The following is a 21,067-nucleotide window of genomic DNA, read 5'->3' as shown; positions in this document are numbered from 1 at the left end:
CTACTGCTATTCAGGACCCATGGGGCAAAACATCTGACAGATTGCCAGGAGCTGCCAGAGTGTGCCTTTGATCTCATAAAAATAATCAGGAAAATAATGTACTCAGCCTCAAAAGCCACATGAAATAACCGTTCTCTTGTCCTAATTATGATACCGATCCTCCATCCTTCAGGATAAAGTGTTGGCGTTTGAATGTTAAAAGTACTAATTTTCCTCCAGTCCTCCTCCTCTTCCCAGGAGCGCCTGCACCAGCTCCCCTACCAGCCCACTCAAGACGAGCTCCACTTCCTGTTCAAGCACTTCCGCAGCTCAGAGAGCGTAACAGACGAGGATGTGCGACCCTCGCCGTTCATGCGCCCTCGCTCCCGCAGCCTCAGGTAGCCGTCCGTTAATCCTCGCCTTAACTGGAATGTGCCATATCATCAAAATGAGATATAATGCATCATCACCCTTACGTACATTTTTGTGGAAAAAAAAAATCAGACCTGGGAATTTATTACATGCTAATTGGAATATCTTCAAATACAATGTATTAAGTCAAATACAGATTTGACTCTACCGTACCAGGATCTCATTGTTTTGCTTAATGAACTCACCTCCCTTTGTGTTGCGATAGAGAACTTAGGTGTGGACGAGAGCATGAGTCAGTGGAGTATTTACACAGTGAACTGACGAATGGAGTCAATGTATTCGTCTACATCCCCTTACCTGGGGGCTGTGTCACAAAGCAGAATCAATGCGTTTGCTAGTTATTGATCCTGCTTTGTACAATCCAACCCTGCTGCTAGTTCTGACAGTGTGGTCAGTCAAAATGTATTCAGTCCTGTAACAAAGTAAAGCTAAAGTATTTTGCGGTTGCTAATGTTCAGTACGCCTCAATTTGACCTCTAGCTAAACTCACTACACAGTGGGATTGCAGTTCCCACCTTCACTGTTCTCGTGTGGTTTAATATTGTAGAAAATGAGCCTGTTTTGTAATAAGTAACATACTGCACCAATTTGTGGGACTCTCGTAGGGTCCGATTTAAGCATAGATTAGGACGCAGAGCGTGGTGTTGCCGCGTGGCCTAAAGCGAGCAGCGTTGTGTTGTCGTGGCATGGCGTGCAATGCGTAGGTGGGTGGGTGGGTGCAGAGCACTGCGGGGACCAGCTAGGCTGGAGGTTCTCAGGGGGGCGGGTTATGGGGAGGGGGCGGGTTAGGGGGAGGGGGCGGGCTGCAGTGTGTGGTGGTCAGGCTGCCATCTGCAGCAACAGAAGCCTTTTTCATTGCAAAAAAAAAGCGCTGAATGCGTCTGTGGCTGGGGTGCATTTCTACACCGTACCCCTAACTCTTGGACAATGAGATTAGGCGGGACGACGTGAGAGGGAAGGGCCTGTTGGTCTGTTACATGGGCCAGACAGACAGTGTAGATGTGGTCATGTCTTACACCAGCTGTTCTCTTACCTAATACTGAGGAGTAAAAAATAAATAAATCTAAAGTAGCAAAGTAAAACAGGAAATGAGCTTGGAAGCAATGTTGCACGTTCACTATTCCACAATGAATCTTCACTTGGGATGATCATTTTAGCCACTATTCAAAATATTGCAACCACCCAATAAGAACTGTCAATGCCGACTGCTTCACAGATTTTTGCGAGCTCTGTCAGTCCATTTGGTTGGATTGGAATAATAAACATTGACAAGATCTGTGTCCTTTTCTGTTTTAGCCCCGGAAGAACAATGGGTTCATTCGATAATGAGGTCGTCATGATGAACCATGTTTACAAAGAACGGTTCCCTACGGTATGTCATGTTGTCTCCTCCCCCTTTGTTGTACAGGAAGCAATGTCTGTTTGTATTTGCCATAATCCGAAAGCTAATTTCCCCTCTGCTCCTGGGGAATGTGATTACTCTGATTTATCTGACTTTCTGAACGTTGCACTTGGACTAACCATGGTCGCCATAACATGTCTGAAGGTAATTAGCAGTAGTGGGTGCTCCAGAAGGACCACTTAACCATGGCTACCCTATTTTGGGTGCTACTGAGGATTACACTTGGTTACAGGCTGTGATTGAATGCATTTTCTTACTGAACTAATGCTTAATTGTGTTTTTTTGGTATAATGTTGTGTGTGTTCGCTGTCCCTTTAGGCCACAGCACAGATGGAAGAGCGCTTGCTGGATATCATCACCGCCTGCTCCCCAGACAGCACCCTCCCACTGTCCGATGGCGTGCTGGGCTTCATCCAGCACCAGCTGGTGGAGCTGGTCCGAGACTGCCTGGACAAGTCCCACACGGGCCTGGTCACTTCACGCTACTTTGTGGAGCTGCAGGAGAAACTGGAGAAGCTGCTCCACGAGGTGGGATATCCACAAATATCTTTGCGTCTAGGTTTATCAGTGTGATCGGACAATAACTGCCGGCACTTGAGTCTAAAATGTGTTTCCTCACCACTACCCTTGGGCATCCAGTTGTTTTATGATTTGCATATGATATTTCAACCCCCTGAGGAATAAATAAGTTGTTTTTGGATGGCATGTTATTTGTACGGTTTAGCTAGCGCAGCCAATGATGAGGACTCACCGTTTGAATCAGGAGGCCCTCAGAATACAGCCAAGGAGTATTCTCCTTTGTTGATGTAACGTCCTGTCTGATGCATTTTCTTGGGGATACGTGTGTGTATAATATTTCTGGCCACATTTAACCCATCTGTTAAGGACACATCGCTTTTCTCCTCCTTTTTCAGACGTTCGTCCTCATTGCCTTGGCTTGTTTTGTTATTGATGGATCAAAATCAAATTTGCCCTCACGGAGGCCACAGCATGACTGAGGCTGTCTCATGTGGTTCCGTGGGGTTGTTTCCAGCTAGACGTCTTTCTGTGATGCGCAACACATTTCAGGTTTTGCATTTTTAATTCAGAGTTCTCACTGCACACTATTGTTCTGTGTTTAGCTCCTCTATCCAGAGCTCCTCTATCCAGAGCTCCTCTATCCAGAGCTCCTCTATCCAGAGCTCCTCTATCCAGAGCTCATCTATCCAGAGCTCATCTATCCAGAGCTCATCTATCCAGAGCTCCTCTATCCAGAGCTCCTCTATCCAGAGCTCCTCTATCCAGAGCTCCTCTATCCAGAGCTCATCTATCCAGAGCATCTATCCAGAGCTCATCTATCCAGAGCTCATCTATCCAGAGCTCCTCTATCCAGAGCTCCTCTATCCAGAGCAGCGTGCATTCTCTTCCCCTGAGTTCCGCTTATACCGAAACTCAGTCTTGCTCTCACCACTCTAACCCAAGCAGACAGTTTTCCTTGAAGGCAAACTCACTTTATGTAACGTGTGGTAAATGTACTGAACAAAAATATAAACGCAACATGGAACAATTTCAAATATCTTACAGAGTTAAAGTTCATATGAGGAAATCCAGTCAATTGAAATGAATGTATTTGGCCCTAATCTATGGAATTCACATGACTGGGAATAGAGATATGCATCTGTCGGGGTGTGGATCAGAAAAACTGTCCGTATCTGGTGTGACCATCAGTTGCCTCATGCATTGCGACACATCTCCTTCGCATAGAGTTGATCTGGCTGTTGGTCACAGATACCTTTAAAAAAAAGGTAGTGTCGTGGATCAGAAAACCAGTCAGTATCTGGTGTGACCAACATTTGCCTCATGCAGTGCGACACATCTGCTTCGCATAGAGTTGATCAGGCTGTTGATTGTGGCCTGTGGAATGTTGTCCCACTCTTCAATGGCTGTGCGAAGTTGCTGAATATCAAATCAAATTTTATTTGTCACATACACATGGTTAGCAGATGTTAATGCGAGTGTAGCGAAATGCTTGTGCTTCTAGTTCCGACAATGCAGTAATAACCAACGAGTAATCTAACCTAACAATTCACAACAACTACCTTATACACACAAGTGTAAAGGCATGAAGAATATGTACAGAATATGAATGAGTGATGGTACAGAATGGCATAGGCAAGATGCAGTAGATGGTATCGAGTAGATTATATACATATGAGATGAGTAATGTAGGGTATGTAAACATATAAAAGTGGCATTGTTTAAAGTGGCAAGTGATACATGTATTACATAAAGATGGCAAGATGCAGTAGATGGTATAGAGTACAGTATATACATATGAGAAGAGTAATATAGGGTATGTAAACATTATATTAAGTGGCATTGTTTAAAGTGGCTACTCAATGTTAGTGGTGGCTGTTTAACAGTCTGATGGCCTTGAGATAGAAGCTGTTTTTCAGTCTCTCGGTCCCTGCTTTGATGCACCTGTACTGACCTCGCCTTCTGGATGATAGCGGGGTGAACAGGCAGTGGCTCGGGTGGTTGTTGTCCTTGATGATCTTTATGGCCTTCCTGTGACATCGGGTGGTGTAGGTGTCCTGGAGGGCAGGTAGTTTGCCCTCGGTGATGCGTTGTGCAGACCTCACTACCCTCTGGAGAGCCTTACAGTTGTGGGCGGAGCAGTTGCCGGGAACTTGAACACGCTTCCTTACTCGTCGATCCAGAGCGTCCCAAGCTTGATCAATGGGTGACATGTCTAGTGAGTATGCAGGCCACGGAAGAACTGGGACATTTTCAGCTTCCAGGAATTGTGTACAGATCCTTGCGACATGGGGCCATGCATTATCATGCTGAAACACATCTGGCGGCAGATGAATGGCACGACAATGGGCCTCAGGATCTCGTCACAGTATCTCTGTGCATTCATGGGGCACCCTGTTCGTAACGTTGAGCAAACCACTCTCCCACACGACGTCATGCACGTGTTCTGTGGTTGTGAGGACAGTTGGGCATACTGAAATATTCTCTAAAATGACGTTGGAGGTGGCTTATTGTAGAGAAATTAACATTCAATTATCTGGCAACAGCTCTGGTGGACATTCCTGCAGTCAGCATACCAATTGCACGCTCTCTCTACTTGAGACATCTGTAGCATTGTGTTGTGTGACAAAACTGCACATTTTAGAGTGACCTTCTATTGTCCCCAGCTCAAGGTGCACCTGGGTAATGATCATGTGGTTTAATCAGCTTCTTGATATGCCACACCTGTCAAGTAGATGGATTATCTTGGCAAAAGGCAAATGCTCACTTACAGAGATGTAAACAAATTTGTGCCCAAAATGTTTGAAAAAAAATGTTTTTGTGCATATTGAACATATCTGGGATCTTTTATTTCAGCTCATAAAAAATGGGACCAACACTTTACATTTTGCATTTATATTTTTGTTCAGTGTAGTTAGTCATCCTCTTTGTGTGTGTGTATCAGACCTGAGTTCAAATACTATTTCAATTATTTTGATTACTTTCACATACATTTAAAAGTAAGTATTCAGATAATTTATTTGGAAAATAATAGTAGTTGAATATTTGGAAATACACTAGGAAAGTCTTGGCATGTATTTGAAAATACTCAAATACACAGTGTATTTTCAAATACAAATAAATACTCCAATGCACTTGAACCTAATAATTATTAGACTAAATAGGAAATTATTTGAAAATACTTTCAAATACTTCAAATAGCAGTAGTAGATTTTGTCCACACTATTTGAAAATACTCAAATACACATGTATTTGAACCCAGGTCTGGTGTCTGTACATTGTGACCCAGCTGTCCAGTCACTTGCAACTGGCCTCAGAAGGACAGCGAATCAAAAGCCAATGCTATTCTCCCTATTGGTCCTGGTATACAAACTAAAATATAATAATAATTTGGTGGCTGCTTATATTTGTCTTATTTCAAATGTGTTGTCGTGGAAATTCTACACAAGGACACTCGAAGTCAATCTTAAATGAATCATTGTTTATTGACAGCAAGCTGGAGAGGTCACAGTCAAACTTAGATGCTTAAAGTACCGGTTTGAAGTGAGCTCCCCCGGGGCAGTCCTGTTAGATCTCTTATATACTGCTTACACAGGCACCGTCTCCTATCTTAACTTATAGACCATATTCTTGGCATTCTGCCAGATGGTCTTAAGGAGGGGGTCATGTCGCCACCCCTCATGTCTTTACCAAGCACAGGCAGCAACCAAGGATTATTTATGACGCTAAGACAAGATGAACATTTTCAAGGCTGTCTCTTCACATCAAATTTTCCATCACAGTGTTTTTTGCATACTCCAACTGCCCCTGAGACGACCTCAGAGAGTGAGGTCATGCCCAGGGTCAGCCATTATCAACGGCATCCCTGGAGCAATAAGGGTTAAGTGCCTTGCTCAAGGGCACATTAACAGATTGTTCAAATAGTCGGCTCTGTGATTCGAACTAGTGCCCTTTTGGTTACTGGGCCAACACTAACCGCTAGGCTACCTGCCGCCCAGGTACTTGATTGTGATGCTTGGGGTAGCCAATAATGATGCATAGTGCGAGGGCTTAAGATCCATTGGCTTCCTGATTTGTGTTCTGTAGAACAATTTATTCTCTGGAATTGATTAACCACTGAAGAACAAAGAACAACCCATTGTCCCTTCCCCCTAAGCACTTGGGTGGAATTATCGCTATTTAATTTATTCAGTCCTCAGATCTACAGAAGTGCCTAGGGGCCAGGGTTTCTTTCTAGACAGGGCCTATGTCTGCAAGTAATGCATTCTGTGGTCATGCTGCAGGTAGCTAGGTTGGCTTGAACGTAGTATGTTGGCTTTAATGCTATGTGGTTGCGCTCTTGTAGTATGTTGGTTTTAATGCTATGTGGTTGCGCTTTTGCTATGGTGAAAGAGAGATAAAGGCTCCTCTGTTTTTGAGCTCTCTGCGTCATCAACAAAGTTTATCATCTCCCATGTTGTGCTCTGTTCAGAAGCTGATAACATTTTGGCTTTGCATTTCAGGCGTACGATCGCTCGGAGAGCGAGGAGGTATCCGTCATCACCCAGCTGGTGAAGAAGATTCTCATCATCATATCCCGACCGGCGAGGCTGCTCGAGTGCCTGGTGAGACGGAGAGGAAATCTCATTCCGATTGAAAATGTGATTTGATTCTGTTGAGAGCGTTGGAAAGCTGTCTCTCTTAATCTGTTTTGTCGCTGGTTTTTAAGCCACTGTATCGCCAATAAGCTCTTTCATGACTAAGTGATTTTATTAACTTTAATCCAATCTAATCTAATGGCCCTTGGATGTCATTGGCAGGAATTTGACCCGGAAGAGTTCTATCATCTGCTGGAGGCAGCCGAGGGTCATGCCAAAGAGGGCCAGGGCATCAAGACGGATATTCCACGTTACATCATCAACCAACTGGGCTTGACTCGCGACCCCCTCGAAGGTATTGGTATATCCTTTGCCATAACATTGACCTGAATTTCCCGCACTTGAGACAGACATCCAGTACCAATCAACATCATTGCATTGCTTTTAAATCATATCTTTCTACCCTGCTCTTTTAGATATGGTACAGCTTGAGCAGTATGAGTCCGCTCCATCGATGACATTGGAGTCTGATGAGTCTGTGGAGGTAAGGAGTTATGCCTCATTCACATTCCGCCTGAGCAGTCCGTTGCATTGCGTCAAACTATGCAACGTCTTCAGTGCAGCCCGAGTCTGTCAATAGAATAGGAAGTTACCAAACCACAGAACAATATGAAAATATATGTGGTTTTCGGCGATGTACCCATTCCTATAATTGAGTACTATTTTAATAGAAATGTTGGCTGTTAATCCAATTATATTATATGTCTGTTTTAGTTTATTGTGATGGTAATGACTTTTGTTTTTGATAATAATTTTTAGGTGGAGATCACTAGCTACAGTATTTTCAACCTAGCCTTGCTTTTAGTTAGCTAGCTAGTTGCTCTGTAAGCTAGCTTGACTTGATAGAACGTTTGAGAAAGAAGTTGAGGAAAAAGTAACTCAACGAAACATGTTTTATTATCACCTGAAACAATATGTTTCTCCTGTCTTGAATGAAAAGGGCCTATTTTGCAATCTCCCAAAATAAATGCGTTCTCGGACGAGAAACTAGGCTCTCCTCCATTTTGTCTTGCATTGTGAAACCCTATGCGCTCCATCCAGTAGCAGAGCGAGATTGCGTTAAGATGACTTACTGCAAATTGGGCATTAGCTTGCCTGTGATGTACTAGGTTTTTAGTGTGAGATTGCCAACAGAATCACATAAACTGGACTTTCAGTTAACAACATAGGCAGCTTAATTTACATGACGTTATTTGGTAGACTGGCTATGTAATCATACTGGCACCAGTGGGTTAGTGGGTCCCCCCGGCACCTTTTGAATAATGGCTGCCTCTTAATTCTCTAATTGTTTGCACTGTTTGCAGCAGAACAAGTGTCCCCAGGCACTCACCCCGACGCGAAGGAAACCACTGGAGAGTGACTTTGAAACCATCAAGCTCATCAGTAATGGAGCCTATGGGTAAGAGCTAAACAGGCAAGTGGTTAACCACGCTGATCACTGAAAACATGGACTCCCAATTAGCTATTATCATGTTGATTTGAAATCAATGCACTCTGTCACCTCAGTTATAGTCAGTTAAAGGTTAACAGTAAAATGCCAACTGTAGACTTCTGTCATGGTTAGTAAACATTTAGAAAACTATTGAATATTAACTACAATTCCACCTTTTATGGATTGAACTGTCCCTGTAGTCATGGATTATCAATGTGGAGGTCTCGTATGACACGGCTCCTGTACTGTGGTGGTTGGCAGGGCTGTATACCTGGTCCGACACAGAGACACTCGGCAGCGTTTCGCCATGAAGAAGATCAACAGGCAAAACCTGGTCCTGAGGAACCAGATCCAGCAGGTGTTTGTGGAGCGGGACATCCTGACCTTCGCCGAGAACCCATTTGTGGTCTCCATGTTCTGCTCCTTTGAGACCCGCAGGCACCTGTGCATGGTGATGGAGTATGTAGAAGGTAATGTCATGATATTCTAACCCAAAAGCGATGTGTTTATCATGACTCTGTTCGTCATGTTGGAATGGAAATATACTGAACAAAAATATAAACGCAACAATGAAGATTTTACTGAGTTACAGTGCATATAAGGTAATCCGTCAATTGAAATGAATTAATTAGGCTCTAATCTATGGATTTTTACATGACTGGGTAGGGACGCAGCCCTTTTGTGTGGAAAAACTCATTCTGATTGTTTGGTCCTGGCTCCAAAGTGGATGGACCTATGCCCTCCCAGGCCCAACCAATCAGAATGAGTTTTTCCACACAAAAGGGCTTTATTGCAGACAGAAATACTCCTGTGGCATTGTGTTGTGTGACAAAACAGCACATTATAGAGTGACTGTTTATTGTCCCCAGCACAAGGTGCACCTATGTAATGATCATGCTGTTTAATCAGATTCTTGATATGCCACACCTGTCAGGTGGATGGATTATCTTGGCAAAGGAGAAATGCTCACTAACAGGGAAGCAAACACATTTGTGCACCAAATTTGAGAGAAATAAGCTTTTCTGTGGGTATGAAACATTTCTGGGATCTTTTATTTCAGCTCATGAAACATGGGACCAACACTTTACACGTTGTGTTTATATATATAATATTTTTGTTCAGTATAGTTGGAAAGGCGAATTTGATCCACCCATGATTTCTCCTAGCTTTAGCATAACTGTTGATTATCTCCTGCAGGTGGGGACTGTGCTAACCTGCTGAAGAACATGGGCCCCCTTCCCGTGGACATGACCCGGATGTACTTTGCTGAGACTGTGTTGGCCTTGGAATACCTTCACAACTATGGCATTGTTCATAGAGACCTCAAACCTGACAAGTGAGTCCAGAACAAACTTTAAACCTCTTTACAAGCAGTGCCTTCAGAAAGTATTCATACCCCTTGACTTATTCCACATTTTGTTGTGTTACAGCCTGAATTCAAAATGGATTAAATAGTTTTTTCCCCCCTCACCCATCTACCACAATACCCCATAATGACAAAGTGAAGAAAATAAAATAAATCTACATTTTTGCAAATTTGTAACACCCCTGAGTCGATACATGTTAGAATCACCTTTGGCAGCGATTACAGCTGTCTTTCTGGGCATGTCTCTTAAGAGGTTTGCACAGCAGGATTGTACAATATCTGCACATTATTTTTTTATTCTTCAGCTCTTTCAAGTTGGTTGTTGATCATTTCTAGACAGCTATTTTCAAGTCTTGCCATAAGTTTTCAAGACAATTTAAGTCAAAACTGTAACTAGGGGCTAAAGAACACTCAATGTCGTCTTGGTAAACAACTCCAGTATAGATGTATATTTGGCCTTGTGTTTTAGGTGGTTGTCCTGCTGAAAGGTGAATTTGTCTCCCAGTGTCTGTTGAACAATAGACTGAAACAGGTTTTTTCTTTAGGATTTTGCACGTGCTTAGCTCTATTCCGTACATTTAATTATTATAATTTTTTAAAACTCCTTAGTCTTTGCCGATGACAAGCATACCCATAACATGATGTAGCCACAAATATGAAGAGTGGTACTCAGTGATGTGTTGCATTGGATTTGCACTAAACATAACACTTTGTATTCAGGCCACATTTTTTTCAGTTTTACTAAAGTGCCTTATTGCAAACAGGATGCATGTTTTGGAATATTTTTATTCTCTACAGGCTTCCTTCTTTTCACTCTGTCATTTAGGTTAGTATTGTGTAGCAACTACAATGTTGTTGATCCTTCTTCAGTTTTCTTCTATCACAGCCATTAAACACTGTTAATGTTTTAAAGTCACCATTGGCCTCATGGTGAAATCCCTGGGCGGTTTCCTTCCTCTCTGGCAACTTAGGCGTTAGGAAGGACGCCTGTATCTTTGTAGTGACTGGGTGTATTGATACACCATCCAAAGAGTGATGAATAACTTCATCCTGCTTAAAGGGGTATTCAATGTATTTTTTTCTGCCAATAGGTGCCCTTCTTTGCAAGGCATTGGAAAACCTCCCTGGTCTTTGTGATTGAATCTGTGTTTGAAATGCACTGTTCAACTCAGGGACCTTACATGTCATTTTATGTGTGGAGTACAGAGATGAGGTAGTCATTAAAAAATCATGTTAACCACTATTATTGCACACAGAGTGAACCTCAAGTCAAAGAAAATATAGCTTTAACATTTCTCTCTATGCCACTTGCAGCTTGTTGATCACTTCTATGGGCCACATCAAATTGACCGACTTTGGCCTGTCCAGAATTGGCCTGATGAACATGACCACTAACCTTTACGAGGGTCACATGGAGAAAGACACCAGGGAGTTCATCGACAAACAGGTGAGAGTCTTGTCAACCGCTTAACCCTTTATTTGTCCTTTCACTATAAATACATTCAGCTCCATAATAAGGCATAGGAAAACAATATAGCCAAATGCCAGAAACGTTTTTTTGAACACATCCTCACACCAGGATCAAATGCATAGGTCAAATACGTTCAAATACTCAACCCAGGATAGGTGTACCATCTCATAACTATTGTTGTAACTCAACTCCATTGTGTTACAAAAATCAATGCAAATGTTACAGTATAACTGAATATTATTGGTGTGGTTCTCTAGGTGTGTGGCACCCCAGAGTACATAGCCCCAGAGGTGATACTGAGACAGGGCTATGGGAAGCCAGTAGACTGGTGGGCCATGGGAGTCATCCTGTACGAGTTCCTGGTTGGATGTGTGCCCTTCTTTGGGGACACGCCCGAGGAACTCTTTGGGCAGGTTGTCAGTGGTAAGTATTCCGTTGCTGGAATATGTACAGTATGTAGGCTTTCTTTAATTGTGTTTAATGTGGAGATCCTCTCATTAACGTTTGCTTGCACGATGTACAGATGACATCATCTGGCCCGATGGGGATGATGCTTTACCTGCAGACGCCCAGGACATGATCACACGGCTGCTGAGGCAGAGCCCTCTGGAGCGCCTGGGGACAGGTTCGTAGACCACAAAACTACGTTCCAATGTCCATACTAGCATCCCACTTAGAATGCATGTCCTATTGCTTCGTTCTAAGTGGTGCGCTAGTCTAGATATTGGAACCCGAGGCCTTGTTTTTCATGTCACATCATCCTGGTCTGACGTTTTGCTGTTGGCTATTTTTCCTGAGGTTTGCGCACGACTGTAATCGGAAAAATAAATGTTGTTCTAGGAGGAGCATCTGAGGTAAAACAACACCCCTTTTTCTTACGTGTGGACTGGAACGGGCTACTGCGACTGAAAGCCGAATTCATCCCTCAACTGGAAGCGGAGGACGACACCAGCTACTTTGACAGTACGGGCAGTCCTTCATAAGTGCTTTTATTAAAGACAAAGATTCATTATTTCTATTAACAGTATATCTCCACAGATGTAGTGATATTTGCTCTTCATGCCTGTCTAATTCTTATTGATATTTTCATTAGTCAATTGTGTTTAATGAAAACTATATGTTTTCCTGAAATACACTAAATGTCCTGGTTCAGATTTTATGGTACTGTCCCTGTTCCTGAGTTCCACTCATTTTGTGTTGTCATGTTTTCAGCTCGCTTAGAGCGTTACCACCATTTGGCCTCAGATGAGGATGACGAAACCAACGATGAAGAGTCTTCCCTGGAAATCCGTCAGTTTTCCTCCTGGTCAAACCGCTTCAGCAAGGTTTGGAACGTACCTTTTCAAATATTAGAAATGTCAATAATATCAGTAATTTGCTGAGCAGTTCTTTGTAAATAGAATATAATGGAACACTCCTTAAATCTGTGAAAGAGAAGAGAAAAAAAAGGTTTTGTTGGTGCCAAGTTCACCAAACGTGACCACCCTAGTTAACGTGGCTACTCCATGCTTTCAGGTGTACAGCAGCACAGAACATCTGGCCACACCGTCCAACCTGAGCTTCTCATCGGACCGCAGCCACAGTGAGGACAAGGAGGGCTGGGATGGGCGTTTCACACCCTCCCCGGGAGGAGACATTCAGAGACAGGAACGCCAGCACCAAGATCGCAGGGGCAGGTGAGCAGAGACAGAATGAGTTTGTAGCGCTCTGTTTCTGTTCGGATTCCCTGTGTAAGAGTTAAAACACGTCTTTATTGGAGGCACTCCAAAACAGTGGGCGAAAAGTGCATAAAATGATGATTAGTTCCGAAAAGTCTAGAAATGTTTGCTGAATAGGATGGGCATAACCAATGGCTGCACATATCATAAATTACTATTTTAGCTGTAGATAGGATGTCACCATTGCCCCTTCTACTTCTAACTGACACTGCCGGTGATGTGTTGCAGCCTGCGCCCTCGGGCCTCGTCCAATTCCTTCCATTCTGAGAGGGGCACCAGCCCCCTGGTGATGAGCAGCACCCACAGTCTGGAGACCATGCCCCGCTTCGCCTTCTCCACAGACGATGAAGGTGAGCTCAGTCCCAAACCCCTCCACTCTTCTTCAAGTCTCCACAACCTCATGGAAACCAACAAAAATTGAAATATTACATAATATATTTCATTTCTCATGAAACATTCTTCATAAAAACAAACAGATTTGTGTTGATAGGAGGATTCATGACCAAGCCAGGGGCAGACTGATCAAAGGGCAAACCGTCAAAACAAAAAGCAGTCTAGTCACAAACACAGAGTGTAGTGACTTTCTCTTTAGAGTGAGCTTCCATCCAGAACAAATTATTTGCAAAGATACTTCAGACATGGCCTTTTTTGGTCAAACACATTTGATTTGAACCCTTATTCCTGTGTATTACAGCTGAGGTGGTAGTGTCAAACCTGCATCGGATCAGGATTCGTAGCAACAGCACCGGGGCCAAACACTCTTCCCCCAGGAACCACAGAGCCCCCCAACGCTTTGGAAACCAGCTGGAGACACCAGATAGACAGACACCAGATAGACCGAGGCTTGGGAGCAAAGTCCCCAAGTCTGCCTCCATCTCCGCCCTGTCTCTCATCATCACTGCAGGTCTGTGTTGGGGGTAATGCATTACAAAAGTAACGTAAATCAGATTACTTTGGGGTAATATAATAAATAATGGGGTAATATTATTACAGTTACTTTGTCAAACAGAGCTTGCGTTACTTTCACAATCATATCTCTAACGGGCACGTTTCCATGATCTGATCTCGACTTGTTTCCTCAGTTAGTTCTCGAGCGATTATAGAAAGGCAACAAGCTCTCACAGTCTCACTGCTGAATTAGACATTTATCCACGTTGCTCCAAATTTCAGAGTGTTTTTGACACCCTGGGTTGACTCCTGCCGCTCTATGTGGGCCCATTTCTCCAAACATCAAATTTCGAAGTTAAGGGTTAAGGTAAAGTTTGGAATGGGTTTTAAAAGAAAACATGTAAAACCAGTGTCCACGACTGGGATCAAACACACAACCTTCTGATCGATCCAGAGTCATCTTTGCCATTGATCTTTGCCATTGATCACTTATGTGAAAACAAAGCCCATGGAGGGCTTTCCCGTGTAGTGGCAAGTGTGCCCTCTATACATTTCTATGTGTCTGTGTACGTGTGGTCTACAACCAGAACTGGCGGCTCGAGAGAAAGATTTTGAATGAAAAGATAGGAAATCTGTCCAGATGTTTGGCTTACAGTGCATATGGCTTGTAGACTAGCACAGGAAAGCAGCGCCACAGATGCCAGGAGAAACTAGTGATCAAACCTGAGTTCATAAATAGCCCATCTCTGTCAGAGTGCACACGGCCCTGTTCGCTCCTACGGAATTGGTGATTTTTTTGGCCTCACTTTGTGCACGGGGGATTGTCATGCTGAAACAGGACAGGCCCTTTCCCAAACTGTTGCCACAAAGCTGGAAGCACAGAATAGTCTAGAATGTCGTTGAATGCTGTTGCGTTATGATTTCCCTTCACTGGAACTAAGGGGCCTAGCCCGAACCATGAAAAACATCCCCACACTATTATTCCTCCTCCACCAAACTTTACAGTTGGCATTATGAATTGTGACAGGTAGCGTTCTCCTGGCATCCGCCTAACCCAAGTTAATCCGCCGAATTTCCAGATGGTGAAGCGCGATTCGTCACTCAAGAGAACGCGTTTCTATTGCTCCAGAGTCCAATGGTGGTGAGCTTTACACCATTCCAGGCGACCCTTGGCATTGCGCATGGTGATATTAGGCTTGTGTGCGGCTGCTCGGCCATGGAAACCCATTTCATGAAGCTCCTGAAGAACAGTTAATGAGCTGACGTTGATTCCAGAGGCAGTTTGGGACTCAGTAGTGAGTGTTGCAACCGAGGACAGGCTATTTTTATGCGTGAAGCAGTTCAGCACGCTTGTGTGGCCTACCACTTCGCGGCTGAGCCGTTGTTGCTCCTAGAGGTTTCCACTTCAAAATAACAGCACTTACAGTTGACCAGGGCAGCTCTAGCAGGGAATAACATTGACAAACTGACTTGTTGGAAAGGTGGCATCCTTTGACGGTGCCACGTTGAAAGTCACTGAGCTCTTCAGTAAGGCCATTCTACTGCTAATGTTTGTCAATGGAGATTACATGGCTGTGTGTTCGATTTCATGCAGCTGTCAGCAACGGGCCAAATCCACTAATTTGAAGGGGTGTCCACATGCTTTTGTATATATAGTGTAAGTTAGTCATACAGGGTTACTAGTGCCCAGCGGGCAGATATCGCTGAATAGGGTATGGTATGGCAGGTGTGTTTGTACAGAGCTAATGGCTGTTATTAAGTTGATTGTAAATGCTAAACAAGAGCAGGCTCTTGTTCTAAATACAACCATTGCCCCATGCCTTTTCTCATTTCTTGAACTCATCCTTTGTGTACCATTCCAGATGATATGCCCAGCGGCCTCCAGCCCAGCCCCATCTCTTCGCGCTCGCTCTCCTCCAATCATTCGTCCCGCGATTCGTCCCCCAGCCGTGACCTGTCGCTTAGCCTCAGAAGCCTGCGGCCACCCATCGTCATCCACAGCTCAGGGAAGAAATACGGCTTCACCATGCAGGCCATCCGCGTCTATATGGGCGACAGCGACGTTTACACGGTGCACCACATGGTCTCGGTGAGTGTCGCTATTCTATCCTGCTCCAGAATTAGCCAATAGTTACACAATAAAAGGCGGCATCAACCCACAAAGACTGAGGAATTGTGATAATAAAAAAAACACTTGTTTTACAGAGTGTTGAAGATGGCAGCCCAGCCCACGAGGCAGGACTGAGGGCTGGTGACCTCATCACTCACGTGAACGGAGAGTCCGTGCAGGGTCTGGTCCACACAGAGATGATGGAGCTGCTTCTGAAGGTATATAAAACAATACACACCCTAGAGCCTATACCTATTGTCAACCTATAACAACACTGTTGGAGATATTAGAAGAGCCAATCCTTCATATTTTTTTTTTGTGAAACACCAACAGAGTGGCGGCAAGGTGGCCCTTCAGACTACGGCATTGGAGAACACGTCTATCAAGGTTGGGCCGGCTCGAAAGACCAGCCACAAGGGAAAGATGGCAAGACGCTGCAAGAAGAGCAAAAGAAGGGACAATCAGGACAGGTGAGGGAAAATATTTAGATGTGTTTTTGTGCTCATTTAATTTGATGGAATATTGCTGCCGTATTGCCATTGTTATGATATATTAACCTGGTGGGGGTTGATACTGTATCAAAACATTTATATAAGTACATCCAGCAAGAGTCGTACTGCAAAAGTCACTATTCCAAATCGAGTCAAATTGTATTTGTTACATGCTTCGTAAGCAACAGGTGTAGACTAACAGAAAAATGTTTACCCACCGGCCCTTCCCAACAATGCAGAGAGAAATAAAACAGAGAAATAATAGAAAAGTATTTGCGTAATAATAGATACACAATGGTTAACGATAACTTGGCTATATACACAAGGTACCAGTACCGAGTCAATGTGCAAGGGGACAAAGTAATTGAGCTATATATGTACATTTAACTAGGAATAAAGTGACAGTAGCAGCAGTGTATGTGACGAGTCCAAAGGGTTCATGCAAAAAGGGCCAATGCAGATAGTCCGAGTAGCAATTTGGTAAACTTTTTAACTAACTATTTAGCAGTCTTATGGCTTGGGGATAGAAGCTGTTCAGGGTCCTGTTGGTTCCAGACTTTAATTGATTGGCTGGAGTCTTTAGGGCCTTCCTCTGACATTGCCTAGTATAGTGGTCCTGGATGGCAGGAAGCTCGGCCCCAGTGATGTACTGGTCCATACGCACAAGCCTCTATCGCCCTGCGGTCGGATGCCAAGCAGTTGCCATACCAAGCGGTGACGCAGCCAGTCAAGATGCTCTCAATGGTGCAGCTGTATAACATTTTTGAGGATCTTAGCCAAATCTTTTCAGTCTCCTGAGGGGGAAGAGGCATGTGTTGGTGTGTGGACCATGATAGATCCTTAGTGATGTGGACACAGAGGAACTTGACGCCCGTCGACGTGAATCTCCCCCCAGTGTTCAATCGAGATCACTACACACAACACACTACCGCATGGATGACAACAAACTGCGTACCTCACCAGTGTTGCCTTTTTTTCAAAATGGAGTAAGAAATCTAAGCCTTGACTTTAGGCTAAGAAACGTAAGGTATACTGTAGAAGACCTCCTTACTGCACAGAGTATTCCCTCTCATTTCTATCATCATTGTGAAACAAGTTGACCTATCCCCGATCAATTAGAAAACCAAATTATCCTCATAATCCTTTTACAGCATACATTTTCAGAAAAAAAACTATTGGGCTGTGAATCACGTACTATAATAATAATGTTTTGGCTCTATTTACCCTTCGAAACCCTTCGCAACCCCTTCATAACTCTTTGTAACCACTGACTGAGCTAGGCGGAGGAGCATCCTGAAGAAGCTGTCCAAGCAGAGCACGGTGATTCACAGCAGCCGCAGCTTCAACTCTGGACTGCAGCACCACTCTGTGTCGTCCAGCGAGAGCCTGCCAGGCTCCCCCACACACAGCCTATCACCTGGCCCCTCCACCCCCTGCCGCAGTCCTGCCCCCGACCACCAGCCTGCAGGTAAGACAAGGCCCACGCTCCTGCAGCAATGTTGCTACTGACACTGTAACTATGACTACTAATACTACTGTCACTATTACTACTACTGTGGCTACAGTCATTACTGTATTACTAGGCTACTACTAAAACGACTACTGTTACCACTAACTTAAGCTTTTATCTCCCCATTTTGCTTGCAATATCTCTTAGTCCATGACAATGCAATAGCCCCTTTGAGGTGGACTGTAAACTGTATTTACCTCTCCCTCAGACACAAACTCTCCACAGAGCACTTCTCCCTGTTCCAGCTCTCCCAGCTCCCCGGCTGCACACATCCGGCCCAGCTCCCTGCACGGCCTGGGCTCCAAGCTAAGTATCCAGCGTTACACCAAGGTGGGTCGCCGCAAGTCCACCAGCAGCATCCCCCCGTCCCCCTTGGCCTGCAACTCCTCTCCCCAGCCTCTGTCGCCCCAGCGCTCCCCTTCTCCCCTCCCTGGCATCACCAAGACCTTCCACACAGTCCGTGGCAAGACTCTGTCCCCCCCAACCATTGTCCGCCATTGTGTGCGCCCCCGCAGCGCAGAGCCGCCCCGCTCTCCCCTCCTAAAGAGGGTGCAGTCGGCTGAGAGGCTCTCCAGCGCCTACCACGTTGACAAGAAGTCATACCCCCACCGGAGGCACACGTTGGAGGTGCCTTTCCAGGGCGAGGGGGAGGACGTGGAGGTGGAGGGGGTCTGCGGCGGGGGGGTCTCCTACCTCGGGGACCACGGGAGGCTGCTGGGGGGTTATGGGGGCTGCCAGAGGTTGAGGGACTGGGCGGCGGAGCGTTCAGAGCAATTGGTGGTGATGAGGAAGCTCAACCTTTCGGAACGCCGTGACTCCTTCAAGAAGCAGGAGGCGGTGCAGGAGGTGAGCTTTGACGAGTCTGACGACCAGAAGACAAGCCCCACGTTCACCGTGATGCTCACTGCCCCTGGAGCCAATAGGCTCCAGCAGAGGGCAGCCTCCTGGACGCCCATGTCCCAACCCAGCGAGGAGGTGACTGAGGTGAAACGCTTCACCCTGGTGCCTCAGATTGCTGTGCAGGGCTCGACGGAGAGTGAAGAGCAGGACGACTGGGAGCCGTGCTCAGACGGAGAGGAGGACGACGGCAAGAGACAGGAGCCCGAATCTACAGATAACACCGTTGGCACACAGCAGCTTGTTAAGGATGTCTCTCTCACGGTGAACGTCTCCAGTAAGGCACCAGAAGCGACAGCTGCTTTACACAAAGACTGCCTCTGATAAGGTTGGATACCGCAGTAGACTCTAGCCCCCAGAAAGGGAAGCTAAGGAAGTGACATTTCCTTGAATCATTTCATGCAGCACATATCTTCCAAGGATGCACCTTGACACTCTCACTGTTGAAGGAAGGAAATGTTTGGGCAAAAGAGTGTTTCTCCTCCGAAGGAACTCAAACGAATCGCGACATTGATTTTATTTTGTAGATTTCACTTGATCCAGGATATTGTTTTGTAAATATGTAACACTAGGAAATAGATTGCACTTTATTTCCTGGGCTTATTTATTACTTTTATAAGCTAAGTGGATTTTTGGGGCCAAAAAAGGAAAATGTTAAATTGATAGTGGCTAGCCAAGGTTAAATCATGTTTTGTGTCCATATATTTTGTTGTTATGTCTATTTTAAAACATTCTACAGAGTAGTTGCTAATAGTTCAAAGAAGTGAGTAGTTTGAGAGGAATTCATTTTTTACACATTCATGTTTTGATTTAGGCTCGTTTACTGAGACTGAGTGATGCTTTTGTATAATCTCAGCCAGTAGTTTTGAAAGTGGTGCTAACGAGCCAAAACGGGTCCCGAAACGGGTACTACATCATCCAATTGTGTACAATGCCATCCATTACGTTTTTTTTTTTTTTTAATTTATTTTTTTAATTCGTATGATTTGTTACGAATCCAATTCAAACAATATATTAAGAATTTGTTGTGCTTAAGATGCCGGACTGCGTCTTGAACAGTTTGAAGTATATTTTGAATCATATAAAACTGCAGGGTAATTGTTATTTGAACTAATTACAGTGCATTCGTAAAGTATTCAGACCCCTTTTTCCACATTTTGTTACTTTACACACTTATTTAAAAAAATATTTAATAGTTTTTTCCCCTCAATCTACACACAATACCCCATAATGACAAAGCAAAAACTGTTTTTTGATTTTTTTTGTTGCAAATGTATTAAAAATAAAAAACAGATACCTTATTTACATAAGTATTAAAACCCTTTGCTATGAGACTCGAAATTGAGCTCAGGTGCATCCTGTTTCCATTGATCATCCTTGATGTTTCTACAATTTGATTGGATTCTACCTGTGGTAAATTCAATTGATTGGACATGATTTGGAAAGGCACACACCTGTCTATATAAGGTATCACAGTTGACAGTGCAAGTCAGAGCAAAAACCAAGCCATGAGGTTGAAGGAATTGTCCTAAGAGCTCCGATAGAGAATTGTGTCGAGGCACAGATCTGGGGAAGGCTACCAAAAAATGTCTGCAGCATTGAAGTTCCCCAAGAACACAGTGGCCTCCATCATTCTTAAATGGAAGAAGTTTGGAACCACCATGACTCTTCCTGAGCAATCGGGGGTGAAGGGCCTTGGTCAGGGAGGTGACCAAGAACCCAATGGTCACTCTGACAGAGCTCCAGAGTTCCTCTGTTGAGATGGGAGAACCTTCCAGAAGGACAACCATCTCTGTAGCACTCCACCAAATCAGGCCTTTATGGTAGAGCTGCCAGACAGAAGCCACTCCTCAGTAAAAGGCACATGACAGCCCGCTTGGTGTTTCCCAAAAGGCACCTAAAGGACTCAGACCATGAGAAACAAGATTCTCTGGTCTGATGAAACCAAGATTGAACTCTTTGGCCTGAATGCCAAGCGTCACGTCTGGAGGAAACCTGGCACCATCCCTACGGTGAAGCATGGTGGTGGCAGCATCATGCTGTGGGGATGTTTTTCAGCGGCAGGGAGTGGGAGACTAGTCAGGATCGAGGGAAAGATGAACGGAGCAAAGTACAGAGAAATCCTTCATGATAACCTGCTCCAATGACCCTAAGCACACAGCCAAGACAACGCAGGAGTGGCTTCAGGACAAGTCTCAATGTCCTTGAGTGGCCCAGC

The 21,067-nt window shown here is 44.5% G+C and overlaps 1 protein-coding gene across 4 annotated transcripts in view; it reads left to right on the top strand.

The window, feature by feature from the left end:
* The window catches only part of mast3b (microtubule associated serine/threonine kinase 3b), a 58,362-nt gene extending 38,278 nt beyond the window's left edge, over positions 1 to 20,084 (top strand). For 3 of the 4 annotated variants that reach the window (XM_021603518.2, XM_021603520.2, XM_021603522.2), the window contains 22 exons: positions 220 to 377; positions 1,708 to 1,783; positions 2,132 to 2,341; positions 6,832 to 6,933; positions 7,129 to 7,261; positions 7,383 to 7,450; positions 8,271 to 8,365; positions 8,660 to 8,868; positions 9,596 to 9,734; positions 11,079 to 11,211; positions 11,493 to 11,658; positions 11,759 to 11,860; positions 12,076 to 12,198; positions 12,448 to 12,560; positions 12,751 to 12,911; positions 13,182 to 13,303; positions 13,648 to 13,857; positions 15,704 to 15,930; positions 16,047 to 16,169; positions 16,285 to 16,421; positions 17,723 to 17,910; positions 18,161 to 20,084. In XM_021603518.2, the coding sequence (XP_021459193.2) occupies positions 220 to 377; positions 1,708 to 1,783; positions 2,132 to 2,341; positions 6,832 to 6,933; positions 7,129 to 7,261; positions 7,383 to 7,450; positions 8,271 to 8,365; positions 8,660 to 8,868; positions 9,596 to 9,734; positions 11,079 to 11,211; positions 11,493 to 11,658; positions 11,759 to 11,860; positions 12,076 to 12,198; positions 12,448 to 12,560; positions 12,751 to 12,911; positions 13,182 to 13,303; positions 13,648 to 13,857; positions 15,704 to 15,930; positions 16,047 to 16,169; positions 16,285 to 16,421; positions 17,723 to 17,910; positions 18,161 to 19,173 (4,008 nt within the window). In that variant the 3' untranslated portion in view covers positions 19,174 to 20,084. The remainder of the gene's footprint in view (positions 1 to 219; positions 378 to 1,707; positions 1,784 to 2,131; positions 2,342 to 6,831; positions 6,934 to 7,128; positions 7,262 to 7,382; positions 7,451 to 8,270; positions 8,366 to 8,659; positions 8,869 to 9,595; positions 9,735 to 11,078; positions 11,212 to 11,492; positions 11,659 to 11,758; positions 11,861 to 12,075; positions 12,199 to 12,447; positions 12,561 to 12,750; positions 12,912 to 13,181; positions 13,304 to 13,647; positions 13,858 to 15,703; positions 15,931 to 16,046; positions 16,170 to 16,284; positions 16,422 to 17,722; positions 17,911 to 18,160) is intronic. The other variant, XM_021603519.2, reaches the window with a different exon arrangement.
* The last annotated feature ends 983 nt before the right edge of the window (positions 20,085 to 21,067 follow it).

The sequence above is a fragment of the Oncorhynchus mykiss genome, chromosome 5 (genome assembly GCF_013265735.2).
Source record: "Oncorhynchus mykiss isolate Arlee chromosome 5, USDA_OmykA_1.1, whole genome shotgun sequence".
Taxonomy (NCBI): domain Eukaryota; kingdom Metazoa; phylum Chordata; class Actinopteri; order Salmoniformes; family Salmonidae; genus Oncorhynchus; species Oncorhynchus mykiss.
Note: the sequence above shows the minus strand (reverse complement) of the source record. Positions and strands in the feature narration are given on the sequence as shown.